Source organism: Cnephaeus nilssonii (assembly GCF_951640355.1).
Source record: "Cnephaeus nilssonii genome assembly, chromosome: 24".
NCBI classification, from domain to species: Eukaryota; Metazoa; Chordata; class Mammalia; order Chiroptera; family Vespertilionidae; genus Cnephaeus; species Cnephaeus nilssonii.
Genome location: NC_137095.1, coordinates 6,820,041 through 6,842,496, shown reverse-complemented (window position 1 = coordinate 6,842,496; position 22,456 = coordinate 6,820,041). Strand labels below are relative to the sequence as shown.

Sequence of the window (22,456 nt, the reverse complement as noted above, 5' to 3'; positions counted from 1 at the left end):
TTTCCTGAAACTTGGCTGCTTCTGTGGGTTGAAGGAAACGTCAAACTCCCTGAGAAACTCCGGGCACCTTGATACTAGGTTTTCTTGTCTTCCCTGTGTCTTCCGGTCACACTGCTACTGTGTCCTTGGCTTGTCCAGTTTAACATTTGCAGGAAACTGATCCACGAGGTGCTGACAGGAACCAGGGGTGTTAATTCTGGGGCACTCCAGTCTTACCTGTTTGCCAAGTGGCATTGCCCCTGTCTAGGCCATCAGCCCAAGCCCTTTCCCGTTTCCTGTGTGTGGGGTGGCGTGTTCAGTGGGGCTCCTGGCCGTAGAGGGTGAAGAGGATTGGGCCGGGAAGTGACCCTGCAGCCCAGATCTATAAATAGTATCTAGTCCTCTTTGAAGTAAGTACTGCCACAAATTTGAGGTGGCAAGTAATTGTACTTCTCTCTGTTTGGGTGAGGGGCTGGGTAGGGATAAACTGAGGTTTCCCCCCTGATTCTGAGTTGCAGCTAAGTCAGCATTGTGTCCTTAAATTGGGTCACCCAGATTGAAAGGGTGTGTCCCCGTTCAGGTATTGGGACAGTCCCTCTAGGCACACACCCTTCCCCGTGTTCCGCCGGGTGGTGGGTGTGGGCTACCGTCGGTGTGCTCGGTGGAGAAGGCAGAACTTCATCCCATGTGCCTGCAGCTTTCTGTGCAAACACATTTAAGAGGTTTTTTAAAAGGAGATTATTTCTGCCCTAACTGGTTTGGCTCAGTGGATAGAGCGTCGGCCTGCGGACTGAAGGGTTCCAGGTTCGATTCCGGTCAAGGGCATGTACCTTGGTTTCGGGCACACACCCAGTGGGGAGTGTGCAGGAGGCAGCTGATCGATGTTTTTCTCTCATCGATGTTTCTGGCTCTCTATCCCTCTCTCCCTTCCTCTCTGTAAAAAATCAATAAAATATATTGAAAAATATATATAAATAAAAGGAGATTATTTCTTCTTCTAGGTAGAGGGGATTCTCATTCCTCTCACTCACGCTCTGGCTAGATCAGTTGCCTCCAGAAAGGCAAAGGAAGTCAAATGGGAACCGATTAGTTTTCCTTCCTGTCACTTAAAAAAAACTTTGGAAATAATTTCAAATTTATTATTTACGTTTACCTCCTTTACTGTATCCCTAGCACATTCTCTCTCTCTCTGTCTCTATGTGTAAGTTCTGAACCATTAAGAACCTAACAAAACAGTTATCAACTGCAGCCAATGTAAAATTGATACAATACCCTCATTAAACTGCTGTTTGTATCCGATTTTGTCCGGCGGCCCAGCCGTGTCCTTCACAGCACCTCTGTGCAGGTGTCTGCCCCTAGCTCCCGCAGTTTTTGCTCCCTTGTTGGTTGGTGTTTTTTAAAAATCTTTATTGTTGAAAGTATTACAGATGTCCCTTTTGTGTTGTTTTTTGTGTGTGTATGTATTTTCCCATTGACCTCCTCCACCATGCACCGGCCCCTCCCCAGCCTTCACCACACTATTGTCTGTGTCCTGGGCTATGCATATCCTCCTATGTAATAAAAGCCTCATATGCAAATTGTCCCCTCGGGCGGTCATTCGACCAGGAGGGGAGTTCGCTTGCTATGATATGCGCTGACCACCACGGGGTGTCGTGGAACGTGGCAGGCGCTGGCGAGGCGTCGCTGGCAGCAGGTGGAAGTGGAGGCACTGCCCGCCCAGATGGGCCCTGAGGAGAGCGGGACCATGGTGGGATGGTGGCGCAGGTGAGCGGGTGGCACCAGGCCAAGGCGGGTGTGAGGGGGGAGGGCTGCCACCCAGCTCCCAGGCGCTGAAGGAGCGAGGTGGGGGCCCGGCCCCCGATCGATCGCCCCACAGATGGGATGGTGGAGCAGGTGAGGGGGCGGCGCCAGGCCATAGTGGGGTGCCAGGCGGGGCTGCAGGTGCAAGCTGAGGCCTGACCCTGCAGGCCACCCCAAGGGACTCCACCCATGCACGAATTCATACACCGGGGCCTCTAGTATGTGTGTAAGTTCCATGGTTAATCTCTCCCCATCTACTCCCCTGACCCCCTCTAACACACACACACCCTTGCTTTCCCTCTGAAATTCGTCAGTCTGTTACATGCTTCTGTGTCTCTGGATCTATTTTAGTCATCAGTTTGTTTTGTTACTTAGATTCCACGTATGAGTGAGATCATGTGATACTTGTCTTTTCTCTGACTGGCTTATTTCGCTTAGCATGGTACTCTCTAGGTCACGCCATGCTGTTGCAAATGGTCAGAGTTCCTTTTGTACTGCTGCGTAGTGTTCCATTGTGTCGATGCGCCACAGCTTTTTTATCCACTCATCTGCTGATGGGCACTTGGGCTGTTGCCAAATCTGAGCTATCACACATTGCACTCTGATGAACATCAGGGTGCATATCCTTTCTGGTTGGTGTTTTCCGATTTCTTAGGATATATTCCTAGAAGTGGGATCACTGAGTCAAATGGGAGTTTCATTTTTTAATTTGAGGAAATGCCATACTGTTTCCCATAATGGCTGCACCAGCCTGCATTCCCTGCAGCAGTGCACGAGGGTTCCTTTTCCTCCACATCCTCCCAGCGCTTGTCCTTTGTTGATTTGTTGATGGCAGCCATTCTGACAGGTGTGAGATGGTACCGAATTGTCGTTTTAATTGGCATCTCGTATGATTAGTGACTTGGTTGCTCCCTTGGATTTTGCTCCCTGTGAGCTTACAAACGTCTTTGCTTGCCTTGCATGTATTTTACAAAGTTCAGCTTGTTCTGGCCCTCACTTTCCTGAAATCATTATTACGGTTTATGCCCCTCTTCCTTATCTTCTTTACTTATTCCTGGGTTGACTACGTCTCTTCCTCTCTGCTCTACCCAAACCCTGCCCAGTGTTTCCAGAGATCACACTCCTTGGGAAATGCCCCTTGCAGCCACATTGGTTTCTCTTCTCTCTTGGGCATTCGTTGGCATTGGGCTGTGAGAGCCGTATTTAAATAACCCGCAGTCCTAAGTCAAGGGGAAGAATTCAGTGCTAAAGGTTTTGGGGTGTGGCAAAGGGAACTGATGAGAACCTCAGCGTAGCACACTGCAGGTTTGTCTAGATCAGTGCTGCTCAGCTTTAATGTGCACACACACCTCTGGGACCCTGTTAAGATGCCGGGTCTGACCCAGAAGGTCTGGAGTGGGGCCCGAGATGCACTGTTAATAGGTTCCTGCAGTGGCCAGGCCCTGGAGAAGGTTTCAGACCCAGATTCATAGGTCCCAGGGCACTGACCTCTGGTAGGTGAGATAGCTTGTCTGTAGTTGATGGTCGTAAAGGAATTTGAACAAAAGAGAGGTGTCGGGACCATGAAGACAAGATGTAAGTTCTGGGCATTTTTAAAAAAAAGTTGCTAGTGGAGGTGCGTTCCAGAAATGATAGCCTGGAGTCGGAGAGAAGCCGGTCCCACGCTCACTCGCTGGCTGTTACTGACACAAACGCTGCCCTTTGTGTTGGCTTCCTTTTGTTAAGACGGGGTAACAATGCCCACTTCTTAGGGTTCCGTGGAGGCTATTTACCCGAAGTGCTCCTTCCTCGTGGTGTCTGGCACGTTCTGGGTGAGCAGCAAACGGTAGGCGCGTGGCTGAACCTGGTCCAGAGGAGCGCAGGTGACTGGCCATGGGGGGAGCACTTCAGGCGTCGAGTTCATAGGCGGCCGGCGGGGCCTGTCCTGCCCTTTTCTGTTCAGACAGGCTTATCAGAGGAGAGGATGTGGTAGAGATCCTTCCTATCTTTCACACAGGATCGGACAAAGCCTCAAGATTTCTTGGTGGACATTGCAAAAAATAAAAAACAAAAACTTGCAGGTCACTTGGAATTGTGCCTGGTAGCACAGTTGTAGCGAACACAGATGGATACACCAGCGAAGTGGTCCGCAGTGGCACCCCTGTTGCTTTTGGATTCTTTCAGACACACTCTTTTTTTTTTTTTAATGTTTTTATTGATTTTTAGAGAGAAGGGAGAGGGATAGAGAGATAGAAACATCAATGAGAGAGAAACATTATCGATCGTTTGCCTCTTGCCTACGCCCTACTGGGGATCGAGCCCCCAACCCAGGCATGTGCCCTGACCGGGAATTGAGCTGGCGACCTCTTGGTTCATGGGTCAATGCTCAACGGCTGAGCCACACGGGCTGGGCCAAACACACTCTTTTTAAAACCTTGGGTGAATACACAGCCATGGCCCAGACTGACCGCGCCCACGCCCTTTGGGCTGTTGCTGGGGGTTGTCGTGCGGCTGCTCTGTGCTGGGCTTCCCTTGAGGATTCTGGGTGCTCCCTCCCGCTGCCGCCTCTTCTAGGGCGAACCACTGCCCTCCGCCTCCTCGGTCTCCGGTGGGTGCTCCCTTGTCTTTCCTGGGCTCTGTAGCTCTCCTGACGATTCACACGTACGCATTGCCTATGTGCTGAACGCTTTCCTGACAGTGTCGTGAAGGGGTTGGCATTCCCCTCAAGATGCGTGATGAGTGGAGACGTGCAGAGCCTCCCAGAGCACGTGGCCACACGGAGGAGGGCCGACCTAGGGCTGCGCCCAGGTGTGTCGCAGCCAGAGCGGGCTTGACCAGAACGTCATTCTGCTTCCATCCCAAACGCCTGACATTCGGGGTGCAGCGCAGAGAGCCCGCGTGTGCTAGCCCCTTGCTCAGAAGCGCTCGGGGGAGAGGCCTGCTCACACTGTCCTAGGCCTCGGGGTGTGGCCCGAGTTCTCTCTCCGGCTGTGTGGTGTCGGGGTGCGATTCTCGTGAGCAGGTCGCCAGGCAGTAAGGAGGAGCATGGTGTGCGCTGAAGGGGTCTCCTGTGGCTACGTGGGCCAGTGCACTAATAGCAGGTATGGCTCAGCTAGCATGGCTCAGTGGTTGAGCATTGACCTATGAACCAGGAGGTCACAGTTCATTCCTGGTAAGGGCACACGACCAGACTGTGAGCTCGATCCCTGGTGTGGGGCGTGCAGGTAGCAGCCAATTAATGATACTGTCATCATTTATGTTTCTATTTTTCTATCCTTCTCCCTACCTCTCTAAACTTCCTCTCTGAAATCAATAAAAATATATTTTAAAAAAATAGCTATGACCAGGGTCCCCAGTGGCACAGAGTTCCCCAAATGCTGGCACTGACCCCTAAGCCTAGGTGTCAGATTGCTGGAGCTTTGTTGTTGTTAGTCTTTTTAAAATATATTTTTTATTGCTTTCAGAGAGGAAGGGAGAGGGAGACAGAAACATCAGTGATGAGAGAGAATCATCAATCAGCTGCCTCCTGCAGGCCCCCTACTGGGGATCAAACCCGCAACCCGGGCATGTGACCTGACTGGAATCGAACCGTGACCACCTAGTTCATAGGCTGACGCTCAGCCACTGAGCCACGCCAGTCAGGCAAGAGCTGGAGTTTTGTTGCTTTGAGACAGCAGGACCTCCGGGCTTCACAAAGCTGTCCTGTAACTGCCCCTTACAGGCCCTGGGAGGCCAGTGTCGGTACTGGATGTGCTCGGGACACGCGAACTGTGGTTCTGTCGTGCTTTCAGTGGCTGTGCCTCAGCGTGTCCTGTTGCGTGGCTGTGGGAGAAGAAGGGAGGGCTGTTGCCTGGGAAGAAAACTAAGAAGTCACAGGACTTCCTTTATTTTTCCTTCCTAGTACTGAGCATGCTCCACAACCCACTGGGCAGTGTCCTGGGGAAGCCCCCCTTGAGCTTCTTACCACTGGACCCCCTTGGATGTGACGTGGACAAGTTCCCAGCACCCTCGGTCAGAGGCTCCCGCGTGGACACGAGGCCCATCTTGGACTCCCGCTCCTGCAGCCCCTCGGACTCAGACACCAGTGGCTTGAGCTCCGGATCAGATCATTTCTCAGACTTGATTGTATGTCGCTTGTTGGGGTGTGGGGTGGGAGGGCCAGCGTGCTTGGCAGGGGGCACGTGCCCACTAGGATGCTGGGAGGTGTGGAGGCCATGGTGGGCACATACAGAGCTTTTCGTCCTCGACAGAATAGGGGATGCCTTGTACACCCACCACTGGGTGATGCATTTCAGGACCTGAGCCCAAGACACTTTTTATGAGTTACTCCAAGAGCCCTTGGGTCGCAGTTACTTCACCGGCAAACATGGGAGTCCTAGCCGAGTTCTGATTCCTGGCCTACACAGGGTTTTCTTTAGCCTTCACACAGTATCGTTTGTGTGCCTTTATGTATGATATCTCAAAATTCTTAAGTGGTGATTTTTAAATTATGGGCATGCTCTGTTTTACTGCGCTACCCAGGTGTTGCAGTTGTTGACAAACCAAGGCAAGACCCTCCGCCAGCCAAAGCGGTGGTGACTGGCTTTCTTGCAGTGGTCTGGAGCCAGACCCGCCGCACCGCCCGGTGTGCCTGTCATGGGCAGGGCCAGGGCTTTAACCCAGACCTGACTGCCCCGGCTCCTAAAGCCTTTCCTGCCCCATGCCGGCTCTCCGTCTGAGGCCACTGTGCACCTGTGACATGCTGCCCTGTGTTAACGTGGCCCCCAGGCTCCTCAGGGCGCCCAGGGCCTGTAAGGGGCAGGAGCACAATGCCGTGCAGCCTCAGCAGCCTCCTCATCCGGCCTCTACTCTGGGTCCCTACCTCTTCCCTTCCACACCCAGGACTGGTCACCCTGGTCGTGGGTACAGTTTCCCATTCATAGCCCGGCCGTTAGCACCCACCTGGTGGTCTGTCCGCTCACCCGGAGCATGAGCTGGCACTCCTGCTCCCCTCGCCCTGGCTCAGGCTGCTCCCAGAGGGGTCCCCGCGGTGGGCTCTGCTACCCTGGGCCGCCGTTTCCTCCTGTAAATGGGGTGAGATGACGTGCTTCTAGTTACGGCCTTTAGGTGGGGGCTCAGTCTTGGAAATTTGCCTCATAAAGCTTTAATCTTTTGGGTTTTGTTGAAAGAATTTCCTCAGGCCTGGCCCCTGTGGCTCAGTGGTTGAGCGTCGAGCCATGAACCAGAAGGTCCCTGTTTAATTCCCGACCAGGGCACATTGCCCGAGTTTTGGGCTCGATCCCCAGTAGGTAGTGGACATGCAGGAGGAGGTCAATCGATGATGATTCTCTCTCATCAGTGTTTCTATCTCTCCCTCTCCCTTCCTCTCTCTCTAAAAGTCAATAAAAACATTTAAAGGAAAATAGAACGTCCCCAGATACCTCACTCCTCACAGTAGAGGGAATAGAGGCAGTATTTTGAACTTTTAGAACATATTCTGTTGAGTGATTATTTAGTTTGTTTTTACGATAATGTGATATTACTTTACCCACTGAAACCAGTAGAATTTAAAGCTTTGGCACAAGCTTAGAGTAAACCCCGTGTTCTTACATATTTCTGATAGAACCCCCCCGCCCCGCAATAGAAAGCATGTTGATTCTAGACCTAGGAATCTGACCAAAGAAAACACAAGATATGAAGCTACATCTTAAAGTACTTATTTATAGCCCTGAAAACTGCGAGAGTATTTGAATGTTCATCAGTGGGGCAATAGGTCAGGGAAATGTAGCTTGTCCCCTAAATAGAATAACGTAAATTAATTTAAAATGTTTACAAAGATTGGCAAAATGAAAAAAAAAATGTTGACTTGGGGACAAAATAATTTGTTTAAATTAGGGTAGGTCAACTCATCTTAAAAATGCTTAGGGCCCTAACCGGTTTGGCTCAGTGGATAGAGCATCGGCCTGTGGACTGAAGGGTCCCAGGTTCGATTCCGGTCAAGGGTATGTACCTTGGTTGCGGGCACATCCCCAGTAGGAGGTGTGCAGGAGGCAGCTGATCAATGTTTCTCTCATCGATGTTTCTAACTATCTCTTTCCCTTCCTCTCTGTAAAAAAATCAATAAAATATATTTTAAGAAAATGCTTAGGGAGAAAGTCTGGAAGAAAGCAGACCCAATGCTTAATGGTATTTTTCATAATTTCTGCAGTGCAGTTTTTCCTCTTAAAACCAGACTGTCCTCTGAAAACCTGTCTCCCTTTTCCTCCCCCAGTCAAGCCTTCGCATCTCCTCCCCTCTGCCCTTCCTGTCTCTGACAGGGGGTGGCCCCAGAGATTCCTTAAAGATGGGGATTGGGTCCCAGATGGACCAAGAGCAAGCTGCTCTCGCCGCTGCCACTCCCTCCCCAACCAGTGCGTCGAAGAGATGGCCAGGAGCTTCCGTGTGGCCTTCCTGGGACCTGGAAGCCCCCAAAGACCTCTTCAGCATAGAGAGAGAGGCCCGGCTGCACCGGCAGGCGGCAGGTGAGTGTGGCCGTGGGCAGGCCTGGGCCCGACAGGGGACCTGACTGGAAGAGGACTGGGCTGTGCGGTGAAGTCCCTGGATCTGCAGAGCACCGTCTGTCCTCGGGAGTAAGTGCTGCGGGGGACAGTCAGGGATTCTTCCAGGCTGGCGGGCAGGAGGGAGCGGTGACCTGCGTGCAGGGCCGTGTGGTGAGCGTTGGATCCCTCTCACCTGTGTGTTTCCCTGGAGACTGTGGAGACTGGCCGTGCGCAGCCGTCCCTGTTGATTCTCCCACGGGGAACCCTGGGCGTGATGCTCAGGGCTTTGTCTCCCTCCCCCTTCCTAACTCGGAGGCAGGAGCTTTCTTCCCCGAGGCTTTCCGATGGGTAAACTTGGGGACACTGGGGTGGGCAGCCTCTAAGGTAAGGGGTGTCCCCAGGTGTCCTGGTCTCCCACAGACCTCAGCTCCGTCATTTACCTGAGCTGAAATACGCACTGCATCTGTTTGTCATCTTCCGCCCCTACTCAGAAGTCACACAGTCAGTGTTTACCGAGGCGTCAGGCGCCCACCGACCCCGGTTCGGAGGTGCTGAGCTGATGACTGGACCGGCGTTCAGTGTCTCCCTTCCCTGTGTCTCCAGAGGCGTCAGTGACTTTCTGCTCACAGAGCTGGACCTGATCTCATTCTCCTGATAGTGCCGCTGCCCTGTCTACTTTGTGGCCTCGGCCGCCCATCTTTGCACTTTCTCCAGTGCCGCTGTTTCCTGTGAAGGGACGTTACCATGTGTTTGGACATGGCCGTTATATCGAGTTCTGTTACGCACTGACCATTGCTGATGGTTGCCAGTTTCTTGCTGGCATGTTGGGCCTGGGCCTTTAGGGAATGGCTCCATGTCATGTCATCGCCCGAGTGGACAGGAAGCTTGGTTTCCTTGGCTCTCTGTCCCGGTGCTACGGCGGGGAGTGCAGTGGGCAAGGCCTGGCCATGCCCACGAGGTCACTCCCGGATCTGGAACAGCACAGACCGAGTGGGGACAGCATTAAAGACCGCTAGAAGGCCGAATTGGTGACCAAGAACTGAGCCTCCAGAAAATGTAGGGCCGATCAGAAGGGCAGCCAAGGAGTTTTGAGTCGGAGTCAGACACATCACAATGGGGTGGGACAGGCTTGTCACTGACATACCTTGGATGCTGAGGGGCCGGGGGTCCATTATCTAAGGAAGGCCCGATGTTTGTTGGGGCGTCACACAGATAGCTGTGAGTGGGGGGGCCTAGTTCTGGCTTGGGAACAGCTGGGACTCTGGTCTTGTTGGGCTGCTAGTGGGGGGTTTTATTGGCAGGGTCCGAACTTCCGTGATGGATGAGTTCAGAGCAAAGGCAGGGAAAGGAGAGGCAAATGTTTCTTGTGTGAACGTGTGGGGATAAGGCCCATGTGGACCAGTCAGCCTTTGGGATCTCGTACACAAAATTGTTCTGTTTACATTCAAGTAATTTTATTTCAATTAGCGTTGTAAGCCATGACTACACAAAACTGCTTTGTGGTTAAGTTACCAGTTACGTGTTTGAAACAGCTTGGGTTGTGACCATTTTTACCTACACATCCCTCAGTTTTCGTGGAGACAGAATTCGTGACCAGAGCTGGGCTGACATGGTGAGGTGTAAGTTTTCCCGCCTTCTCCCGGCTATTGGGCCTGGGCCTTTTAGGGAATGACTTCATGTCATGTCATCGCCTGAGTGGACATGAGGCTTGGTTTCCTTGACACAGGCCTGGCTGCACCTGGGGCCTGTCCAGCTCTTCCTGGACACCTTGACCCCAGGGGAGGGCAGTGATTCTCTGACCCCTGTTTCTCTTTCTCTTCCACCAAAGCTATGAATGAAGCTACCTGTACCTGGAGTGGTCAGCTTCCTCCACGGAACTATAAGAACCCTGTCTACTGCTGCAAAGTGTTCCTAGGAGGTGTTCCTTGGGATATTACGGAAGGTGAGCTGCCTCCAGACCGCCTGCTTCAGGAGCATGGCGCTGGGGCTGGAGGCCGGGCTGACCTCTGAGCTCAGGGCGCTCCAGGAGCCCTGAGGGAGGGGCACTTCATCGACTCCCGTCGTGCTCTTGTTGGTACTTGCGCCTGCCCCTGAGACCCGGGTCCTCTCAGAGTTGTTTGTGGGGCTGGATGAGCCTGGGAGAGCCGGGCCCCCTGGGGAGGGTGTGCCTCAGCCCACCACTCTCTTCTCTCTCTTCGCAGCTGGATTGATTAACACCTTCCGTGTTTTTGGCTCTCTGAGTGTGGAGTGGCCTGGTAAAGATGGCAAGCACCCCCGGTGTCCTCCCAAAGGTAATAGGCCTAAAGGTAATACAGACATGGTAGGAGCTTTTTCTTTCCCCCCTGGCACATAATTGCACTGAGGGATGCTGGGATGTCACTGCTGCATGCTGGTACCGTGGTGTAGGCACCTGGAGCGCACAGCTTTCCACCGTCAGCACTGCTCCCCAACTAGCACCCCCCCTCTGTTGTTCTGAGCTAACGGTCCGTCTGTCCAAACTGACCTGCAGTGGGAGCTGCCTCTGAAACCCCGTGTGACACTTCCTGTGCCCTCCCCCACCTGCACCCAGCCGCTTCCCTCTCAGAGCAAGGCATTCGCAAGCCCCCCCCCATTACCTGCCCCCCTGCCCCGTTACGTGGTCGCTGACCTCATTCTGAGCTCCCTTTGGAGTTGGCAGGAATGAGGCCCGAGCCTCCGATCCCTCACTGGTCTGAAATGAGAGCCCTTCCCTGTAGAAAGGAGGCAGGTGCTATTTTCACCCTCCCTGTCTCCCCTGGCAATGTCCCTGGGAACTGGGCCAGTGGTAACTAGGCTTCTAGAGCAGCGCCCCCACCCAGGAGGTCGGCTGCAGACCTGCTGCCGTTCCCCCCCCCCACCCCCCGCCTTCCCCTGGTCAGGAACACGTGCTCCGGTCGGGTTAAAGGCTATGTTGTTTGACAGGCCCTGTCCTGCCTTGCCGACCTCCCCCAGCTCGGGTGGGGAGGTCCCCGCCGGCCCCCCCGCCCCCCCCGGGCCTGGGCTCGGGCAGAGCAGGGGCTCCCTTCACCAAGACTTCCCAGGAGCAGGACACGCACGAGGCCACCTCTCTGGAACCAAGAGCTGCAGAACCGAGGCTGAGGAGGGGCCGAGGGTTGCTAAAGCCCTCTCTCTTTCGTTGGGAATAGGGTACGTGTACCTGGTCTTCGAACTGGAGAAGTCCGTGCGGGCCTTGCTGCAGGCTTGCTCGCACGACCCGCTGAGCCCCGACGGCCTGAGCGAATACTACTTCAAGATGTCCAGCCGAAGGATGCGCTGCAAGGAGGTGAGTGAGCGCTGCGTCCTCTCGGGTCCGGCCGCTGGCCTAAGAGGCCAGTTTCCCTGGGCTGGGAGGACACGACCGAGGCAAGACGCTCCTCCTGCCTCAGAGCAAATACAGCAAAATACTCTCAATTCCATTAAAAAAAAAGAAGAAGAAGAAGAAAGTGACCTTTGGGTCTTTATGGTATGTGTGTCTCCTGCCCATGGAGGTCAAACTGACTCCCAGCCACCTTCCGGCCCGTGGTGGGTAAGTCTGCGGCCCACACCCACCGGGGTCCCTGCGTCTCTCCCGCCCTTTGCTAGCGTGTGGTTCCCCCCACGGGTGATCTCTCTCCTCACCCCCTTTCTGTATCGGCCTGCGTGCCCTCCGCATCAGGGCTCTCTAGCCCCGATTCCCTACCCGTACCTCGCTGCGTGTTCGGGCCCTTCTTAGACTCGCTGCGTCAGTGTGGGGGAGCTCCCCACGCGGTTCTAGCAAGCGGGTGGTGTTTGAGAAACAGATTCTGAAAACAGCACTGGTTCCTGAGCTCAAAACGCCCTTGAGGTCACGAGGGCCCACCATGCCCTCACATATCTTAAAGGGGGTTGCTGAGCTGAGGGACCAGTGCTGCTGTTTTTTAAAATTCTGGTCCCAGAACATGTCCCTGCTGTGACATTGGACTAGATGTTTAGCATCTCTGAAACGTCGTTTCCTCCTCTGTCCAATGGGGGATTGAAATGCCTATGTTAGCAAGAAGAGGCGCAGTTGCCAGGGTCCTGGGGAGGGGACTGATGAATAGGTGGCACGGAGGGTCTTTAAGGCGGTAAAACACCTCTGTGTGATCCTATAAAGGTTAATACATGTCCTTACACACATGTCAGACCCATAGCATCCAACACTAAGAGTGAACCCTAATGTGAACTCTGGCTTGGGGTGGCAGTGACGTGGCCACAGAGGTTCCCTGACTACCAAATGCACCCTGTGGGGGGGGGGGGGGCTGAGCTGGCGAGGGTGGGGGCGCAGGCGTATGAGGGAACTCTACTTTAGCTTAGCTTTGCTGTGAACCTAAAACTGCTCTAGAAAGTAAAATCTGTAGGGTAAGGGGGGAAATGTCTTTTATTGAGGTGGTCTCATCAGAATTAAAATAAGGCACGTGCCCTACCTGGTTTGGCTCAGTGGATACAGCGTCGGCCTGCGGACTGAAAGATCCCAGGTTTGATTCTGGTCACACACACACTCACTCACTCTGAGTGGCCAGATTATTATGATCTCTGAACGCATAATAACCTGGCCACTCAGTGTACTTCTCCTGAGCACCTCATTTATTTGATATCAAAGATACTATAAATCGTGCACCTGATTCGTTTTCCCCTTTGCACCGGCTGATAGAAAGCTCAGGGCAAATAGGTGGTTGATCTCCAGCAAAAGTCTAGAATACTTTTGGTACCCATTTGAGATACAAATAAACTGAGTGGCCAGATCATAATAATCTGGCCACTCGGTATGTATGTGTGTGTGTATATATATACACTAGACGCCTGATGCACGAAGATTCGTGCAGAATGGGCCTTCCTTACCCTGGCTGCCGGCACAGTCTTTGCTCCGGCCCGGAGCTGCCCAGAGCCCTGAGCAGCTGGGGCGGTGTGGAACGCCTGCGTCGTTGCCCTGGTGGTGATGCAAGCGTCCCGCCCCCATCCACTGGGCGCCTGTGTATGCAAATTAACCCACCATCTTTGTTGGGTTAATTTGCATACTCCTGATTGGCTGGTGGGCGTCGCAAAGGTACAGTCAATTTGCATCTTTCTCTTTTATTAGTGTAGATATACATACATATACACACACGCACACTTAACATCCTATTTAATAAGAGTAATGCAAATTGACCGTCACTCCAACACACAAGATAGCTGCCCCCATGTGGTCAAAGATGGCTGCTCCCATGTGGACACAAGATGGCTGCCACAGATGGCCAGCAGGGGAGGGCAGTTGGGAGGGACCAGGCCTGCAAGGGAGGGCAGTTGGGGGCGATCAAGCCTGCAGGGGAGGGCAGTTAGGGGTGACCAGGCCAGCAGAGGAGGGAAGTTGGGGGCGACCAGGCCTGCAGGGAAGGGCAGTTGTGGGGGACCCAGGCCTGCAGGGGAGGGCAGTTAGGGGTGACCAGGCCTGCAGGGGAGGGCAGTTAGGGGCAATAAGGAAGGCAGGCAGGCGAGTGGTTGGGAGCCAGCAGTCCTGGATTGTGAGAGGGATCTCCAGCTGCCCTAAATGGGCAGCCAGACATCCCTCAAGGGGTCCCAGACTGGAGAGGGTGCAGGCTGGGCTGAGGGACACAACCCTCCCCCCCGTGCACGAATTTCGTGCACCAGGCCTCTAGTATGTATATATTCTAAAGAAAAAATAAGGCATTTCATGAAGCTGGCTCTTTGTTTTATAGCTGTTTCCTGGTGTCCAGTCACGTTTTGTCTTAGTCACAGGGCAGGTTCATCCTCTGGCTGCCCTCAGTGACCCAGAGCTCCCCCCTCCTCTCCGTTCTCTCCGCTGAGGCCCATGCAGTGACCCCTTCTTGTATCCTAGGACGTGGTGAGCATGCTCCTCTGCCTGTCCTGCTTTCCCAGTGGCAGGCTGCGGAGCCGTGCCCAGGCCACTCAGCCCCCTCCGTGCCCGGCCGCTTCCGTCCTGTCCCTTCTTCCCTCATTGCCCTGCTGTGACTTAGCCTCTGTCTTGGTGTGCTGACCATAGGCTGCCCTGTCGCTCTGCCTCTTCTACTTCCCTCAGGTCCCTTCCCACCACCGTGTGGTCAGCATCTGACTCCCTCCTCTCTTCTTTCCGGATCAGATACATTATTCACCTTTGGGCTCTGCTCTTACCTTCAGACTCACTCTCCAGGCTCCTGCCTGCTTGGCCCGCCTCCCTGGGCCTGCCTTCGGGAATGTCCTGTGGTCCTCACTGGTCTGTTTAGTGTAAGAAAAAGCTTGGAGAGCCTGGTGGCCCTTGGCATGTGGACCAAGATGGTGGCACCTCCCGTGGGAGTGGACAAAGCAGAGTGGGCTTTTGCATCTCCTCGTGAAATGGGCTCTGGGTAACTTCTGCCAGGCCCTCTCTTCCAGGGCCATCCAGGCCTGGACCCTGGCCAGGTTCCTCCTGGTCGTCCCACACGCCCGGGCCCAGGCTCTGTAGGCGGGTCTTCCGGGCTTGGCGGCCCATGGCGGTGCTCCCGGTGCCCTGGCCCCTGCAGGGCTGCCTCTCCATCCTCCGAACCTCCTTCGCTTCTGCCTTTTGCTGGTTTCCACCTCATCTCTTCCTGCTTTGAGGCAGCCTTTTAGGTCTTTACACACTCATCTTCCAGAACACCAGAGTCTGCACTTCCCTGTGGATCCCGGCCTGCTCCGCCAGGTCGTGGCCGAGGCAGAGACGTGGTCCGCTCCTGCCCTGGTGCTGATCTGCTCTGTGAGCTTCCGTGAGGGGCCCCTGCCTGCCTCTGTCACGCCCCCGGCGCTGGCACCCGGGCCAGTGGCCACCGCGTACCTTAAGCGCCCCGGCCTCTGCCTCCAGCTCCTGCCCTTAAGTCTCCCTGCGAACCCTTAGGCTCCTGGGACTCTGGCCCTGCTCTCTGCGCCTCAGAGTCCACGGCCCTCTGTCGGACCCACACGGGTGACCGTTTGCTACTGCTTCGCTTGCTCCCCAGGATGAGGGGCTGCATTTGGACACATGGACTCAGTGACAGCCAACGCTGGCTGGGCTGGGAGAGGGAGGCCTGTGTGCCGGGCCAGCCAGGCCAGGAGCCGTGCCTCTCCCCGCAGGAGCCGGCCTGGATCCCGGCCAGCGTGACACACCTTGGCGTGCTTTTCCAGGTGCAAGTGATCCCCTGGGTCTTGGCCGACAGCAACTTTTTGCGGAACCCGTCTCATAGACTGGACCTCCGCAGGACGGTGTTCGTGGGCGCCCTGCACGGGATGCTCAATGCCGAGGCCCTGGCGGCCATCCTGAACGACCTGTTTGGAGGAGTGGTGTACGCCGGGATCGACACCGATACGTACAAGTATCCCATTGGTGAGTGTCCCGCTGCCGTGTGGGGGAGCGTGCGGCCCCCGGGGGGTCGCCCACGATGGTGATACTTCCCGTGGGAGCGAGAGGGAGGCCTGACCCGGGGCTGCGGATGGACGCATCCCGGCAGCAGAGCGTCTTTTTCCAGCTGAGCCACCCTCTGCCCCCGCCCTCCCCCACCTCCCGTGAGGGGGGAGCACATAGAGGCAGGGGCCTAGGAGGTGAAAGTGGGACAGGAACTGGGGTGGGAAGCTCAGAGCCAAACCGTGTGGGGCAGACAACAGGTCCTGTTTCACTAAGAGGCCAGTTCTTTCCTGAACTTGCCTGGCTTCCTTTATTAAGGGGTCCTGTGCAGGGGCAGAGCCCAGTCAGGCTGAGGGAGAACGGTGGGTGACCCCAGCCCAGGGCAGTCCGGGCCCAGCCACTGGGTCCTGGTCAGCCCCTCTGAGCAGGCAGGTCACTTCCAGACGCTGCACTGGAATCGCGGGGGCCGGTTGGAGGTGGAGCAGAGCCTGAACTTCGTGATCGGGACGTGGCTGACCCACTCTCCACACGCCTGGTCGGGGGGGGGGGGAGCCGTGTGTATTGGTGCCGTCGTGCCGCACCCCAGAGAGAGCGGCCTTCTGCGGGGCCGGCGGAGGGGGCCCTTGGCAGGACGAGGCTCTCCCGGCTCCCGGCCTGGTCTCGGGGACCTCGGACGAGGGTGTGGCTGCTGGGCCCACCTTCAGAGAGGGGCTCTAGCTGAATCTTTTATTTATTTATTTATTTATTTATTTATTTATTTATTTATAATTTAAATTTCTTTATTGATTGAGGTGTCACATATTTGTCCTCATCCCCCCATTCCCATCCCCCACCCCTCCCCATGGATGCACCCACCCCCCTGTTGTCCTTAACCATTGGTTAGGCTCGTATGCATGCACACAAGTCCTTTGGTTGATCTCTCCCCCCGACCCCCACCCTCCCTTACCCTCCCTCTGAGGCCCGACAGTCCGATCGATGCCTCCTTGTTTCTGGGTCTGTTCTTGTTCATCAATCTATGTTGTTCATCATTTCCCCTAGATGAGTGAGATCATGTGTTACTAGGAATCCTATCTAATAATAGACAAATATGCAAATTGATCATACCTCCGACACACCCACAAGCCACGCCCACCATCCAATCAGAGCGAGCATGCAAATTAACCCAAACCAAGATGGCTACAGCCACAGAGAGCAAGGTTTCCTAGGTAACAGAGGAAGCCAAGCTTTCCGCCTGCCCTGGCCAGGCCTAAGCCTCCACTCAAGCTACAAAGTTTCAATTATAGAAGGTAAACAAATTCAAACAAATGGCGGCAGAATGGAGCTTGAGAGAGCAGGCCAGGGTTGCCGCCAGCAACAGGGGAAGCAAAGCTTTCCGCACACCCTGGCCGGGCCCACCCGCTTAAGGCAACAAAGTTTCAATTATAACCCCAACACAAATGGCTGCCAGCCTCAGAGGGAGCCCCAGGCTTGGCTCCGCTCCAGGCTACAAAGTTTCAATTGTAAAAGGAAAATAAATTCGAGATACCAGGGCCTCTGCTTGGGTTGCCAGGGGGCGTGGCCAGCCTTCAAACCACCACAGGCCCCTTGCTCAGGCCGCCCCACGCCCCAAGGGAACCTCCACCTGATCCCAGACGCCCTTCAGGGCAAACCAGCTGGCCCCCACCCCTGTACCAGGCCTCTATCCTATCTAATAAAAGAGTAATCTGCAGATTGATCATCACTGCAACACACAATATCGCTGCCCCCATGTGGTCAAAGATCCTGCCCCCATGTGGACACAAGATGGCCACCACAAGATGGCTAGCAGGAGAGGGCAGTTGGGAAGCACCCGGCCTGCAAGGGAGGGCAGTTGGAGGTGATCACCCTGCAGGAGAGGGCAGTTAGGGGTGACCAGGCCGGCAGAGGAGGGAAGTTGGGGGCAAACAGGCTGGCAGCAGAGTGGTTAGGGGTGATCAGGCTGGCAGGCAGAAGCGGTTAGGGGCAATCAGGAAGGCAGGCAGGCGAGCAGTTGGGAGCCAGCAGTCCTGGATTGTGAGAGGGATGTCTGACTGCCCGTTTAGGATCGGGCCTAAACGGGCAGTTGGACATCCCTTGAGGGGTCCCATATTGGCGAGGGTACAGGCTGGGCTGAGGGACAACCCCCTTCCGTGCACGAATTTCATGCACCAGGCCTCTAGTATATTTATAAGAACCGAATGTGAGATGAGCAATAATAGTTATGCTGACAGGCAAATGAATCAGTCTGTAGTAAGTTTCTTTCTGGACCAACAGTTCTTTTGAGACCCAATTTCAATGTCCACCAGTTCCTTATGTGTACATGTCGGCACTGACTTTTCAGTTCTGGATGGTGGACGAATGGTGGTAATGCAGGTCCGACTCCCTCTGGTTTGGTCTCGCCCAGACGCAGGGGTGCGGCTTCACCCGGACTCAGGGGCACGCGGCCTCACCCGGACCTGGGACCCAGCATCACCCAGGCCCCGGGGCGTGTGGCCTCACCCGGACCCAGGTGTGCGCGGCCTCACCCGGTCCCGGGATCCAGCCTCACCCGGACCCAAGGGCGCGTGGCCTCTCCCGGACCCAGGGGCGCGACCTCACCCGGACCCAGGACCCAGCCTCACCCGGATCCAGGGGCGCACGCCTCACCCGGACCTCTAGCTGAATCTTGGCTTTGCTCTGAGCCCTGTAGTCTCCCCTGTGCCCCTGCCCGCACCAGAGGGCTCATCCCTCCCCATGCCCGTGTTCCTGTGGGGCTGGTGCCTTTGTGGTCTGCAACTAGCCATCTGAGTCGGTAGCCACCCACTGAATGTGGCTGCTGGGCCACTGGAAATGCGGCTAGTGCCACACGATAAGGTTTTGTATGTATTGGGTTAAATAAAATATATTAGAGTTAATTCCACAACTTTCCCCCCACCCCCCACTTAAACGTGGCTACTAGAAAACTTAAAATTACCTAAGTCGCTCACAATCCATTTCTATTGGACATCACTGGTCTAGAAACAGGGTTTCCTGAGTGTTGACAAGTGACATTTGGGAGAATTTGGCTAGAACATCATTCTCGGGCCATAAAAATTATCAGCTTAAACATTAGCCTGTTATCTTTGGTCAGACAGTTAACTCACCCCCAGTGCCTGGGCAGGGCCAGACCAAACGGTTCTCTGGCCTCCACAGCCTGAGGGCTGGGCGTTCCCACCCGTTAGAAGGGGATTTGTTCTGCTGTTCCTTCAACAGGCTCTGGTCGCGTGACCTTCAGTAATCAACGCAGTTACCTGAAAGCCATCAGTGCTGCTTTTGTGGAGATCAAAACCACCAAGTTCACCAAGAAGGTGAGGGGCTGACCTGTCCCTTCCTCGGGGTGGTTCCCACCAGGGAAGCTGAGACAGAGCCTTCCCTGTGCCGGGTGTGCCCCAGGGACTCATGGGGTTCAGGTCTGGGGGGAGCCTGGTCGTGGTGACTCCGGAGATGGGGCTGTGGCTGCTGAGCCTTCCCAGCCTGCGGGGCGCCTTCCCTGGCTGGGCTGTTGGGTGGCATTGCCGGACCCTGACTTCTTTCTCCTGATCTGTGTCCTCTGAACACTTCCCTGTTCCTGGGTGGGAGACTGGGGGCGCAGTGTGCTGGGGGACCAGGCAGGAATGTGTGTGGTCACCCAGACTGCAGAGGCTGCCAGCCTGGCCCTGCGCAGTGAGCTCATCGGTCCCCTGGGGCCTCCACACTCTCCGCCCCTTTAACCCTGGAAGGGCCCTGCATTCCCGCGGAGAGCCCCACCTCCCTCCCAGCTACTGGCCGCCTGGCCTGCGGTAGAGCCACTTCCTTCTCCCGTCTCGCTTTGGGCAGGTTCAGATCGACCCCTACCTGGAAGATACTCTGTGTCATTTCTGCAATTCTCAGCCTGGCCCTTTCTTCTGTCGAGATCAGGTGAGTCCCCTGTGCCCGGGAGGTGTCTAGGAAGTCCCCCTTAATTAAAAACGGCCACGCCGGGTTCGTCACACCGAGTGTTGGGGTTCTCGGGCACCTTGTGGTTGTCTGAGCACAGCGGAGGCGCTGGTGGTCAGGCCAGGGGCCCACTGGGATGGTTTGACCCAAAACTCTTGGGAACGCTCTCCAGTTGAGCGCTGACGCCCGGGCCTTCTCCTTTTACACGCTGTTGGCAGACACGTGGCCTGCTGATCGTCGGTGGGCTCTGAGGGGACGGGAACCTGGGTGGGCCTGGTCCGCGGGACCTGAGAGCCAGGCGGTGTTCCGATTCTTAGGCCTCCGAGGCTGCTCTTCCCCCACTCGGGGCCCCTGGGCTGCTTTATGTCGATCCCTGGTTTGTACCCCAGTTGTCAGACTCAGGCAGACAGCAGCACAGCAGCTTCTTGTTGACTGTTTCTGGGTGGCGGTGCACACCCCAGGGGGTGTTTTTCAGCAGAAATGCTTCTCACACTTGAATGTGTGTGCACGTCGTTTGAGGGCCTTGTTTAAATGCAGATTGTGACTCAGCGGGTTTGGGGGGGGGGTGCCGAGACTCCCTGCTTCTGCCAAGTGTCCAGGTGGGCCGTGCAGCTGCTCTGTGATGTGTTGCGGGAGCCTGGGGCCTGGCAGTGCGTCCACTCTGGTGTTTGGAGCCCAGGTTAGAGCTGGGGTCCGGAGCCCCCGGTAGACGGTGGTTAAACTGGGTTCCCAGATGAGGGTGTGCAGTGCCTTGGATCTGAGGACGAGCATCTCTCTGATCAGCCTCCATCACAGGTTTTGGGGGGACCCTCCATTATTAGGTAATTGCTCAGAGGTCAGTGGTTTGTCAGAGGTTACACAGCTCAGAGCAGGAGGTGGGACAGAGCCCCAGGTGCTGTCACCTGCCCTCACTTGGCTGAAGAAGGCATGTCCTTTACCCTGGGACCTGGAGCACTGTCTTCAGCTGTCCTCGCACATAGCAGGCGGCAGGCGAGAGAAGGGAGGGGCGAGGGAAGCTGTACACAGTGGGCGCCCTGAATGTTGGGTGAAGTCAGGGCAGCTGCGGGAACGTAGCAGGTTTCCCGCGTCGATCAGGCCTGTGTTAGGGGTTCCAGGTTCCCCGAGACCCTCTCTTCTAGCACCACGGAGGCCCCAGGTCTCCCCACTCCCTCGCACGCGAAGCCTGCAGCTGACACCGAGCGCCGTCTCCCTTTCTCCACGCAGGTGTGCTTCAAGTACTTCTGCCGGACCTGCTGGCACCTGCGGCACAGCACGGAGGGCCTGCGCCACCACAGCCCCCTGATGCGGAACAAGAAGAACCGAGATTCCAGCTAGAGAGCCGGCTTTGCCTGGGGCCGGCCGCGCCTGTGGCTGGCAGGTCAGGCCGTGGCCTGCCCCACCTGGGCACCTGGCGACCAGGGGGCCGGCTTCCTGAGGACAAGGGAAGATCGTCACCTTTGCACTTGCTGAGTCTGTCTTTGTTTCTGCACTAATTAACGCACAATGAGTTTTGTCCAGTTTGTTTTCAGGGGCTGGGCCAGGGCGAGGACCCTCTGGCTCACCCTCCAAGTGACTGTAGTTTTCCCAGATTTTAGTTCCTCATTTTGCCAATGAAAAGCAAAAAAAGAATTACATGTCCAGGAGGCATTGACACAGTGCCTACATCTAGGTTTATTTATTAAAAGCGCTTTTTTTTTTTTTTACATTCCTTGCAATACTGATGCGCAGGTCTCGGTTTCATTCTTGCAGTTGCCATACAGTGCCTTTCCATTTATTTAACCCCCACCTGAACGGCATAAACTGAGTGTTCAGCTGGTGTTTTTTACTGTAAACAACAAGGAGACTTTGCTCTTCATTTAAACCAAAATCATATTTCATATTTTATGCTCAAGGGTTTTTACCGGTTCGTTTTTACACTCCTTAAAATAGTTTTTTAGTCATTTGGAACAAGAGTTGTTGTTTTTTTTTTCTTTCTTTCCTGGCAGCTCTTAACATTATAGCAAATCTGTGTCTGGGAACTGCTGGTCACTGTTTCTCGCAGTTGCGAATGAAGAGGGGAGAAAAAAAAAATTGCAACCAAGAAAAAAAAAAATGTTTTTGAATTGCAAACTGGACCCGGTAAAAGGTGTTTGAGCAGCTGCTGTATGTAGGTTTAAACGGTTTATTGCACCTTCTTAAGTTGCACTTATTTGGGGGGGGGGGGAGGGTTGATAGGAGTTTTTAATCACAAAGTCGCAGGACTTCTTTCTTTTGTAACTGAGCTAATAAGGGCTGCTTTCTGGTGGGGGCAGGAGGCTCACAGGGGCCCTTTCTCTCAGAGGGGACAAGTGTCCTTGTGTCTTTGATTTGAGAAATGTATGGAGCAACCGTGGCAGTGGATGGACATGCTACTGAGGTTTGAAAACTTGACTTTTTCTTTCTTTAAAAAAAAAAAAAAATCGACTTGCCCCTCTTTGGGAAGCTGTGTGCCAAAGAACCAGTGTCACCCCCCTCCCCCCCCCCCCCCCCCCCCCCCCGCTGAGCTGACCTTGCATTGTCGCATATCCCAGCTACTCTGTGGGTTTTGTGAAGCTGTGTGTGAAGTCTCTACCTCATTGTAGTATATGCAGGCAAGACTGCACTCTCCTACAGATGTGTGGAGTAAGCTGTGGTGTTGTTTCTTTTTGGCACATAATAAACACGTTGCAGCAGACTCCTCTTCTTGTCTCTTGTCTCGGTGACTGAGGGGTGGGGGCTGGGGGGTAGTGGGGTAACAAGATTTTGGAGTTAAAAACTCAACATTTCCGCCCTGGCCGATTTGGCTCAGTGGATAGAGTGTCAGCCTGCGGACTGAAGGGTCCCGGGTTCAATTCCGGTCAAGGGCACATGCCTGGGCTGTGAGCTTGATCCCCAGTGGGGGTGTGTGCAG

General features: G+C 54.9%; 1 protein-coding gene across 12 annotated transcripts in view; it reads left to right on the top strand.

Annotated features, from left to right (window-relative positions):
* Window positions 1–22,214, top strand: part of CPEB1 (cytoplasmic polyadenylation element binding protein 1) — a 59,391-nt gene extending 37,177 nt beyond the window's left edge. For 9 of the 12 annotated variants that reach the window (XM_079763981.1, XM_079763977.1, XM_079763973.1 and 6 more), the window contains 9 exons: window positions 5,660–5,883; window positions 8,009–8,258; window positions 10,105–10,218; window positions 10,478–10,582; window positions 11,441–11,577; window positions 15,402–15,600; window positions 18,847–18,941; window positions 19,450–19,530; window positions 20,773–22,214. In XM_079763981.1, coding sequence (XP_079620107.1) covers window positions 5,660–5,883; window positions 8,009–8,258; window positions 10,105–10,218; window positions 10,478–10,582; window positions 11,441–11,577; window positions 15,402–15,600; window positions 18,847–18,941; window positions 19,450–19,530; window positions 20,773–20,883 — 1,316 coding nt within the window. In that variant the 3' untranslated portion in view covers window positions 20,884–22,214. Of the gene's footprint in view, window positions 1–5,659; window positions 5,884–8,008; window positions 8,259–10,104; window positions 10,219–10,477; window positions 10,583–11,440; window positions 11,578–11,682; window positions 13,457–15,401; window positions 15,601–18,846; window positions 18,942–19,449; window positions 19,531–20,772 lie in introns of those variants that run through there. The other 3 variants (XM_079763979.1, XM_079763978.1, XM_079763980.1) reach the window with 2 other exon arrangements.
* Window positions 22,215–22,456: the final 242 nt, after the last annotated feature.